This window comes from Lycium ferocissimum, chromosome 7 (genome assembly GCF_029784015.1).
Source record: "Lycium ferocissimum isolate CSIRO_LF1 chromosome 7, AGI_CSIRO_Lferr_CH_V1, whole genome shotgun sequence".
NCBI lineage: Eukaryota > Viridiplantae > Streptophyta > Magnoliopsida > Solanales > Solanaceae > Lycium > Lycium ferocissimum.
This window is the reverse complement of record NC_081348.1, coordinates 29,344,546-29,355,434: the sequence shown is the minus strand read 5'-3', so window position 1 is coordinate 29,355,434 and position 10,889 is coordinate 29,344,546. Positions and strand designations below refer to the sequence as shown.

Below are 10,889 nucleotides of genomic sequence, written 5' to 3'. Positions count from 1 at the left end.
TACGAATATCTAAAAGGAGCAAAAAAAATTATATTTCTATTTTCAAAAACATATATTTCCTATCTACCGATTTTGCATAGATTTGGTACGTATTTCTCTGATTTTGACAGCTGTAATTAGTCTATTTTAAGTTTGAAATTTTCCAAGACTAAATTAATAACTACTATAACATGTTAAATTATCAAACCTCTCTATAATTGTCATTTGTTGTAACAACATTTCACTATAATGGCTCTATTTTCTCCAAACGTGTTATATTTTACTTCTATATAATAATATACCTATAATAACTTTTCATTACGGTGAATTTTATGTAATAATATTTTGTAAGTGTGCTAAATATATATTATGTATAAAAATAAAATATTAAAATATTTATGGTAATCATCATTAATGTCATGCACATAGCAAAAAAAATCTCTTAGTAATCTAATGTAGTCTTGCAAAATTTCAAAATCACATATTTCCTATCTACCGATTTTGTATAGATTTGGTATGTATATTTCTGATTTTGACAGCTGTAATTAGTCTATTTTAAGTTTGAAATTTTGCAAGACTAAATTAGATTACTATGAGAAATATTTTTTTTTTCCTTTTAATATATGCAAACAACAGAATCTTACGATTTAATGTAGTCTCACTATAGTTAACCCAATTGGTATGATAAACAATGTAGAATTCTTACGTCAAACTTGAAATAATTAAATTTTCGAATATTTTAAATGCATATGTTTGTTAGATTTTAATTCTTATAGTACAACTAGTTATGAATTTATTAGTCTTTTCAATTTTCAATTAATGAAATATGAAAATCAATTGATATTTCAAAATTAACAAGTATTTTGTTGCGTACTTTTGTCTATAAGATCTAAACATCAAATGTCAATATTCGTACATAACAACACCTCATTATACTAATGATGAAATTCTCAGACAAATGTCATCATTATAGAGAGGTTTGACTGTAAATGCAAAGCTTTTCCTTTGCTCAGTTCCTGTTTAATAATACGGAAAAGGGTCTATACTCTTAAAAAAAAGTTATATTTGTCATTCCTCATACTTTTTTTTAACATATTTATCCTTGTCATTTAACTTTCAGACCATATTTACCCATAATCCATAAAATTCCCATGTCCGACCTTAATTTTTCTATGTAGCGCCTACGCAGGTTGACCCCAATAGAAGAGATGGGAATACATAGGTTAGATATGAGATGGTTTTGGGGAAATAAGGGCATCATAGGTTTTTAATTAGTTGGATCGGTTTAAATGATGGAGTGAGTTTAAAAAATGAAATCGGCTTATTTTGGGGATAGGGGTATATTTAAAAACTTTAATGACGGGGTATTTTTGACCCTTTCCCCTATTCCCCACAAACCCCCCCCCCCGCCCACCCGCCCCACCCAAACCAAACACGCCCCAGCCAACCAGTTAAATCTGGTCACTATTTAAAATCATTCATCCCGCCAAAGGAATTAGAGAGTTGCACATAAGTCTACCGGTTCTGCTTGCTGAATGTTACATGGATGAATACTGGATGGATTTTCTTGAATCCAAGGCCTGTTTTTCCTTCATACTTGTCCACTCTTCTCTTCCACTTCCAAGCATTCTCCTCTGTAAACCCACTAAGTTTCCCAGTCAACCCTGCACGACGAATAAGCCTCCTCCTTTCTATATATGGGAAGGAAGGCAATGTTCGTCTTGGTTCTTCCATCCATGCTTCCATCCTCAAAGACCCACAATTTGTTTTTCCAGGAAATCAGTTTAATACCCAAGATACGATTGTAGTTTGGAACTCTCTTGTAACAATGTATACTAGATGTAGTAGGACACATGATGCTGTCCAGGTGTTTGATGAAATGCCTGTGAGAGATATTGTTTCATGGAACTCGATTGTCTCAGGATTTATAAGTAATGGGAATTTTAAGATGGGGTTTGGGTACTTTAAAGAAATGGTGGGGTCTGGTTGTTTTAAGTTTGATCATGCAAGTTTGACTACTATTTTATCAGCTTGTGATGGGCTTGATTTTATACGGGTTAGTAAAGTGATGCATGGATTGGTTATTTTGAGCGGAATGGAGAGGGAAATGTCTGTTAGTAATGCGTTGATTACTTCGTATTTTCGATGTGGTTGTGCTAATTCTGGCAGGCAGGTTTTTGATGAGATGGTTGTGAGGAATGTTATCTCTTGGACAGCTGTGATTTCTGGTCTTGCTCAAAATGAGTTATGTAAGGAAAGCTTGGATTTTTTTGTGAAGATGCAAGGTGATGTTGTTGAACCTAATTATTTGACGTACTTAAGTGCATTATTGGCATGTTCTGGCATGAAGGCGCTTGATGAGGCTCGTCAAATTCATGGGATTGTTTGGAAATTGGGGTTTCAATCAGATTTGTGTATAGAGAGTGCGTTGATGGATGTGTATTCCAAGTGTGGCAGTGTACAAGACGCTTGGCAGATGTTTGAGTCTGCAGAGGTTCTTGACACGATTGCTATGACAGTTATGCTTGTGGGGTTTGCACAAAACGGATATGAAGAGGAGGCTTTGCAGATCTTTGTGAAAATGGTAAGAGTAGGGGTTGACATTGACCCTGATGTACTATCAGCCATTCTTGGTGTCTTCGGTAGCGATACTTCCTTGGGTCTTGGTAAGCAAGTGCACTCTTTAATCATCAAGAAAGGTTTCATTTCAAATTCGTTTGTGAGTAACGGGCTAATTAACATGTATTCCAAGTGCGGTGAACTGGAGGAATCTGTCGAAATCTTTAATAGTATAGCTCGAAGAAATTCAGTCTCTTGGAATTCCATTATTGCTGCCTATGCTCGTCATGGGAATGCCTATAGGGCACTCCAGTTATACGAAGAAATGAGATCAGATGGTGTAGATCCAACTGATGTTACATTCATCTCTCTGCTTCATGCTTGTAGTCATGTAGGACTAGTAAATAAGGGTATGGAATTCTTCGAATCTATAGAGAGTATGTATGGGATGACTCCAAGAATGGAGCATTATGCTGCTGTAGTTGACTTGCTCGGTCGAGCTGGACTGCTAAGTGAAGCCAAGAGTTTCATCGAAGGGCTACCAGTAAAGCCAGACATACTTATTTGGCAGGCATTACTTGGTGCCTGTAGTATCCATGGTGATGCTGAGATGGGGAAATATGCAGCTGATCAATGGCTCTTGACTTCACCTGATAACCCCGTGCCATTTGTTCTACTGGCTAATATATATTCTTCCAGAGGGAGGTGGAAAGAGAGAGCTAGAACAATAAGGAAATTGAAGGAGACGGGGGTGGCAAAGGAGACAGGGACCAGCTGGATAGAGATAGAGAAGGAGGTACATCGTTTCGTAGTTGCAGATCAAATGCATCCGAGAGCCATGATCATTTATTCTACCTTGTTGGAGTTGTTTAGACACATGAGAGATGAAGGATATGTACCAGATAATAAGTTCATTCTATATTACATGGACGGTGATGAGACGGAATTTTCAGCAGATTTGCAAGATACCTCTGAACTTCTATGCAGCATGTGGTAGTCATTTGTGAACTGGTTGGTGGCTGACCAATGCTATGTAACAACAACAATCCCAGTGTAATCCCACAAGTGAAGTCTAGGGAGGATGGTGTGTACTCAACCTTACCCCTATGCTAACCAATGCTATGTAATCTATGTATTTTGATTTATTGTTGCAAATTGCGACCGTGGATATGTTTTCTTTTACTTTATGAAATGGGGAATAGGGACATACTTTTACTTTATGAAATGGGGAATAGGGACATACTTTCTTTTGATTGACATGCCAAAATACTTTCTCGTGAAGAAAGCTAGAACTAGACATAGCCTTTTTTTTTTTTTTTTTTTTTTTTTTTTCGTCTCAGGAGGAAAGAAGAACTTGCAACAATAAAATGAAAAATTCTTGAAGAGCTACTTGGTGTGTAATTTTACTGCTTCACTCAACTTGCGTCTGCTTTTGTAAAATGGGAGAAGGTCAACCACCTTCGAACAGGATTCCCATGAACTCTTCTTGATATTTTTGTCGTAGTGGGTGATTGTACTAACCTCTTAAAGAAAAACAAAGTCTTAATGTTAATTGGGTTGATTCTTTTCAGATTGTCCAGGAATATGTAAAGACTCAACAGAACAGTAATATCATGACTCATGATACGGTTCTGGACTCTTGGAACTATGTTTCTTCGGGACTTGATCAAATTAATTTGATAAAAGGATCAAATCTTTTTGTTTGACCGAAAAAACAAAGAATAGCATAAGATTTCCTTGAAAATTCACCATAACTTCTCTAATCATGAAAACAGTAAATTTAACCTATACTTTGGTAATCCATTCCAAAAGATCTGTAAACATGATAATAGATAGAATGAGTGCATGGCAAGCAAATCCTGGTGCTGATTGTTCGTGTCGTTTAGTTGAATGCTCAGCATATGCCTGTGTGTTAAAAAGTGAAGGCACGGTCTATCTTGAAATGACTTTCATGAAGCGGTTTATAGAAGAAAAGATTCCAGCTGCTTGATCTAACAGTGAGGGTCCCTTCTCTCCCTTCTCATCCACTCCTCCATATATTATCTGCGAAAATCAACACCAAGTATTTGAGAGAGCTGTCATAGTCCATTATGACTCTTGAAACTTGGTTTTCTCCACCTAGTAGTCTAGCCATAGTTCTTCTATGGGAAACTTGTGAACAAGATTAGAAAATTAAATTTTCAAGATTTCAATGCTACAGGAGTCGGCAGCGAAAGACTTACTAGTTGTATATCTTTTTAACTGAACTATATAGATTTCTAGAAGATATATAACTATCATTACAGCCTTTCTAAAATATGTAAGTAGTAGTGGAGCAACAGACCTCCAGATCTTCTGTAGTTGGACGGCTGATCTGTTCCTTGGCAAGAAGATATCTGTTTGGTCGGTCCTTATCATCATAGAACACTTTCCACAATCTGGAGTAAACCAGAAAATAAATAAGTTGAGACCAATCCTTAAGCCAGCAAATCATAAGCATCAGAGAGAGAGTCTATCAGAGTTGCCAAAACAAATGTCGTGCAACACCATGTTTAAAAAATTACCAGTAGAAGGGACCAATCTCATTCAATTTAGTCTATGTTAGAATTTGATAGCTCACAGCATCAATCTTTCGGCATCTAGTCTTTCATTACTTAACCAGGTTTGTCCAAGAACTTGTAAGCAAGGGAGTTAAGCTTGCTGCCAAGACACTGAATGGTTTAACGTCTTTCATGATATTATTGTCTAACCATGTAACACAACATGCATCTACAGTTGCACAAAATCTCAACCTCCAACTAGGGCTATTCATTTGAGTATATGTTTTGTCATGATTAAGCAGAGCATTCCTTACCCGGGATAACATCTAAATACAGCACCATCTGGTAGAGGTCTCATCGAGTAAGCCACGGTGAAGGTGCTGCAATGAAAAATATAGATTTTTTCCGTCAAAATATGGGAAAGTGATGCAGTTTTGCAAATTCACATTGACAAGAAAAGATGGAAAATTTACATCCCCAAGCAAAGATGGTGCGAGGTTGAATGTAAAAAACCGGAGTTATGTTGAAGAGAAACAACTATCAACGCCAAATCATACAGGAAGTAATTCTTATTATAAACTTAGAAGTTGCTCAATGGCATGAAGATGAATGGTTGTGCGGTTAACTTGTGCAGTCGGTGATCACCGCGAGGAACAACATTATTTGCATTAGAGTAGTTCATATTCAACCTGAGGACAATGAAGAAGGAGGACAGACATAACTTTTGTTTGTGCGTGCATGGCGTTTATAACTACTTAAGAAGTTAAGATAGGAACATTGGTCAACACCCTAGAGATCAGCTAAATATAATAATGCTAAATCATAAAGAGCTCTATTTACACTGAATGATATAAATCTTGTAAGGTGACTGAGCAGTAACACACAATACCTAACTGAATTTCAGAATTAAAGAAAAACTCCCTATCAGAAACCAAAGTTACCTTAAAAAATTGCGCCGCAGCCTACGTACATTGATCCCAACTCCGACATCCTCACTAATCAGACGCGGATTCCACATGATAAGAGGCCTAGGCTAACAAAATAACCACAGATCATTAACAAAAAAATAGACAAGAAGGTTGAAACAATAACAGAGGTTCAATTTGTGTACGCGCAAATAAAGAAAAACAGATGCTAGCATGCAATCAAATAGCCTTCTACACGTATTCCTCTTGACTAGATACTTCTACTTTCTATAACGTGAATAGGTTTGTTTTTGGAAAGTTTGAACAGCAAAAGCCTAAGAACAAAAACATCTACACCTCCTCAGTCTAAGTTCAATCCCTGTCATCAGAGTTTCATTTACGAAACAGTACCAGCTTTGTAGAGAAGGAGAAAAATATTAGCTCTATTTTTGTTAATTACTAATTCTCAAAGAACTGTCAACAAGAATCACTGTGTAAAGTCATCTCAATGAAGCTCTTCCCGAGTTACTAGCATATTCCCTCTGTTTTATCTGATGTATCTTTTTCATTTTAATAAATTGATTGGTTAATTTTTCCTACTAGAAGATATATATTTGAAGATTTTTCAGATTACTAACCTTCCAGTAATATAAGTCAATCCATAATACAAGATCATTGTGATAATATGGTTGACCTTTTGTGTAGCCCAATACATTTACTTTCAGCAACAGCATACAGAACTCCTAGGTAATGTTAGTAGCATTCCAATCCATACATTTTTCTGAGAACTTGGGTAGTCATAGCTCCTATTATTAAAACCAGATATTTGAAGGTTCTATTTATGTCAAAAAGAGGAACTAGATGAAGGAGGCATATAAAAATAGCACTTTATTTTAAGGCCACTGTAATGTTTATAAATTACTGACAAAAGATAGCACCTCATTTTAAGGTCATTGTAATGTTTACACAAGCAGTTATAAAAGTAATGTGTCTTCTCCACAATGGCAGACAAGAATAAAGCTAGTGATGTAGTATAGTCTTCTAGATGAACAATTTATGATAAGTCGAGTATAAGCATCTAAAGAGCTGTTAAGGTGCTCAAGTACGTTGAGGCTAAGTTGGAACTTTAACTGTTCACGTGAAGAGACAGAGAGAGAAGGAGAGATGGTAGTTTTTTAATAAATAAGAGACCCAATTATAAAGAGAAATCATATCAAACGGGTACCGGGTCATCTGAGAGATCGGATGCAATTCTTTCTACATATTCCAGCATCTGATAATCAGGAACTACCATGACTACAATTTCGTCTTCCCTGCTGACTGGCTTCCGATCACCTAGACTGGATCAGTAAGTCACCAAGAACACAATAATGAAATGTTAGACAATCTACCATCCATATAATATTACATTTTCATAGTTAAAAGGAACTGCATTCAGGTATTCCACTGACAGAGAAACCATTTTAGGAACTTTTATAACTCAGTAAACACTACTGATCAAATCATTAACAGAGAATGCTCATCTAACAAAGTCTACCTGGCGAATTCAAATGTAGCATCTTGCCACCTATATTTCAGAAGTGCGGCAGCTCCAGCATCTGGAAAAATGGCTTTAACTCTCTAGCAGTGAAAGTTTTAGACCTTAGTAATCAAACATGGATGAGAAAGAGCTAAATTTATCTCTACATACAGCATGGGATGAGATAAAAAAGAAAAAAGAGCTAATTTATCTCTGCATACAGTATGGGATAAGATAAAAAAGGAAAAACGGGGCGTGTGAACTAAAAGCAGTCAGTTTCTTTTCTTTGGGCCAATCGCAACCTTAAAAATGGGGGACAATTGGGGCGTAGAAGCAGTGACATTACGAATATTTCTGAATTTTGCAAACACTGTCGTCATACACAACAGTTGAATAACAAAAGGGATGCCTTATAATATCATAGATTTCAACTGTTACGTCACCCCTGCGCTGATAGAATGCTTTATAACTCTGTTCCCATTTAAATGATGTCCCGAAGAGTAGGTACCATTCCTTTCCTTACAACTTTCACGATTTTCAATGTTTTAAGCTCATTAAATTAATTAAATTTCAAACTTCAGTGATGTTATATTATGAAACTAACTTTTCTACCATTACTTTAGTATTTTCTTCCATTATTACTAATGTAATATATATGTCAAACTCCCTTAGTATATATAAAGGGACAAAGGGAGTATATGCCGCAAAATCTTGATACTGGTACTGTAGCAAATTTCAAGCTAACCTGGCATCCTGTCTCCTCAATAAGTGTTTCCACAAATATCCTTGATAGTTCCCATAATTCAGCTTGTGCACCCTCGTCGTCAAGAAATTGAAGCTGTGGTATTAAGAGCTCAACCTGAGGAAGAAAGTCACATTAAACTCCACCAGTTAGTTTAGAACACATAAACCAATACTATTATATATGGGAAACAAGAAACAGTGCCAGGAAACTGTAGAGAATTATGCATAACCTTTCCATAATAGTACATTGGGTATTCCATAAGAGACTGAGGTTAAGAGGAGGCGACAAATATTTTCCAAAATTCATCATATAATTGTCAGTGCCAACCAACTAAATTGCATTATAAAATGTAGACTTGCTAACACATACTATGGCTCTCATTCCTCCTGAAGATACAAAAGAAGCAGTTGCTTGGCCCGACTGCTGAACGGCACCCTCCAAATCAGAAGGCAGACAACTGAAAGAATGAAAAAGCAAGAGGAAAAATAGCACGCCATTAAAAGTTTTACTTTTCTGAAAAGGCCAATCGATATAATGCATGCTTGAGATTGCATAGGTACAATATAAAAATAAAAGTGTGATAATTAAGTCCTAAATGACAGGTCAAGGTGAAAAACTATGCCAGCCTACATTTCCAAATTTGTGATTCAAACTCGTGAAGCTTCAATAAAATTGTAGAAACTTCAAAGGCGCATCCTTCCTTGAAGAATCTTCTTCACCATATCATGCCTCTGATGATTGGAAAAAAAAAAAAAAAAACGATACCAGCACTACAATTTCTTTTTTTGATGAAGATGCCAGCGCTACAATTTCTTTTAAGACAGAAGAACCCAACTAAGTATCAAACCCCAAGCTGAGCCAAAAAGAATGAACTTTCAAATGACTAACAAACTCTAGAATGGAGTGTCATTACTTTTTGAGCATCCTAACAGTGAAAAAGCTTAGTAATTTACCTAAGTTCAATAAGAATAGAGACCATCAAAAGATCAAAAGAACTTGCTGATCATATGCTAAGGAAAACCAAGTAAGCCCCATATCCCAATAAACATTAGAACTAAGATGAAAATCAAATCAAGCAACCAGCACTTGTATACGTACTCCAGAAATTAGTTAATAGACAGCACCAGATGATCAAAATGATACTAGTATTTTTTAATCAAGATGGATTAAATATTGTACTACCAAAGGATAAAAAAACTTCAAACCCACCTGTCATCTTCTTCTTCAATTGTTTGCAATTGTGGGTCTAAAGAAGCTGATTCTGTGAAGTCTTGTTCAAGATTATCTTGGCCTTGGAATTTGTCAAACTTGGCATGGACTCTTGAGCTGGAAATGGATTTTTGGAGTGAAATTCCAACAAACCCACGAGTATTTAAGGGTAAAAGAGATGAAGAGAAGGGAGTTTTGGGGGATATTTTGGGTATTGGAGCAGAACACCAGCATGAGAGGCTTGAACGTGCCATGAAGCTTCCAAATGCTCCACAAAAAAGGAGATAAGTTGTGAAAGTTGTACAGTTAATGTGAAAGACATGGAGAGCCACAAAAACTTGTCTCAATGTGACAGTTTCGTCCAAAGAAAGAAAATTGGAGGACAAAATGAATGAAAATATTTTTCTTTTTCGCCGTGTGTTCGGATTTGGAGAAAGGGGTGATGAAAGGAATTTCTATTTCACTTTCATAGCAAATAAGAATAAGAAGTCCCATTAAAGTCTTTAGAGCCATTGGCTTATATATTATATTGCAAACAGTTTGACGATTTGGTAGTGAGCAAAACCAACATTATGCTCATTAATGGCCAATTATATTGTGTGGACCCATTTAAATTTTTAGCCAACTCATAAATTTTTAATTGCAAATTCACTTAAAATTGTAAACCCATGTAAAAGCAAAATAATTTGAAATGTTTAAATTTTTCCTTTGGTGTTGGTTCACTTCGAAACGGTGCAAAAAGTTTAAAAAAAATTAAAGTCCATCCAATTTATCTGTGCTCTATAGTCTAATTCAATGTGAATATTGAACCTCATGTTTTATTTTTTCCTATTTCGGGTGTCTATCACTATTCAAAGATGTTTTTAGGATAATTAACGCAACGAGGTTTGAAAATAAAAATAAGATCTTAATCTAAAATCATAACTAAGAATGTTAGTGGTTTGATTTGACTCGTTTCTCACTTACAAAATCAAACTAACTAACTCGATAGTTTAAGTGTTTAAAATAAAGTAAACATAATTCAAATTTTATCGATCAGAATCGATTTTGTTGGTTTCCAAGTTTTTCTCGTTGGTGTTCATATTAGAATATGTCAATGACCCTATATATAAGATCATTGCATGTCACATTCAATACATTGTTTTTGGTGATTCATCAAAAGCTTTTTTGCATAATATTAACGTTGTAAATTAGGCAAAATTTAAAGACCACCAAACGAAGGGCACTAGCGCAAAAAATGTAAAAACAATCAAAAAAATTGAGCGTTTAGCATAACCATTACCATACGTCAAATTTCTAGTAGTGATTATATTTCAAGAAAATATATCTAAGTCAAAACAAAACAAAAAAATGATTACATCCTTAAATATATTTATCTTAAAAGATAAAGATGTTTTTGGATTTTTATAGGGTAAAGGATCCAAAATATCTCAGGCCATGTAAAATGAAATAAC

General features: G+C 35.3%; 2 protein-coding genes across 2 annotated transcripts; one reads left to right on the top strand and one right to left on the bottom strand.

Annotated features, from left to right (window-relative positions):
- The first annotated feature begins 1,403 nt into the window (after window positions 1-1,403).
- Window positions 1,404-3,747, top strand: LOC132064231 (pentatricopeptide repeat-containing protein At3g05340). Its single transcript, XM_059457144.1, has one exon. The coding sequence runs from the start codon at window positions 1,526-1,528 to the stop codon at window positions 3,533-3,535; it is 2,010 nt and encodes a 669-aa protein (XP_059313127.1). The 5' UTR covers window positions 1,404-1,525; the 3' UTR covers window positions 3,536-3,747.
- Window positions 3,748-4,200: 453 nt separating this feature from the next.
- LOC132064232 (uncharacterized) lies at window positions 4,201-9,858 on the bottom strand. Its single transcript, XM_059457145.1, has 9 exons — window positions 9,436-9,858; window positions 8,596-8,683; window positions 8,227-8,340; window positions 7,500-7,582; window positions 7,188-7,302; window positions 5,999-6,090; window positions 5,372-5,437; window positions 4,862-4,955; window positions 4,201-4,581 (listed from the first exon to the last, which is right to left on the bottom strand). The coding sequence occupies exons 1-9, from the start codon at window positions 9,687-9,689 to the stop codon at window positions 4,471-4,473; spliced, it is 1,017 nt and encodes a 338-aa protein (XP_059313128.1). The 5' UTR covers window positions 9,690-9,858; the 3' UTR covers window positions 4,201-4,470.
- Window positions 9,859-10,889: the final 1,031 nt, after the last annotated feature.

Bases quoted from the DNA above. Each gene is read 5' to 3' on its own strand.
- LOC132064232 (XM_059457145.1), bottom strand. From the start codon at position 9,689: ATGGCACGTTCAAGCCTCTCATGCTGGTGTTCTGCTCCAATACCCAAA. The intron at 6,091-7,187 runs GTACCCGTTTGA...TTATTTTGTTAG, and splicing joins CCGATCTCTCAGATGACCCG to CCTAGGCCTCTTATCATGTG. The intron at 4,956-5,371 runs GTAAGGAATGCT...GGTTTACTCCAG, and splicing joins GTATTTAGATGTTATCCCGG to ATTGTGGAAAGTGTTCTATG.
- LOC132064231 (XM_059457144.1), top strand. From the start codon at position 1,526: ATGAATACTGGATGGATTTTCTTGAATCCAAGGCCTGTTTTTCCTTCA.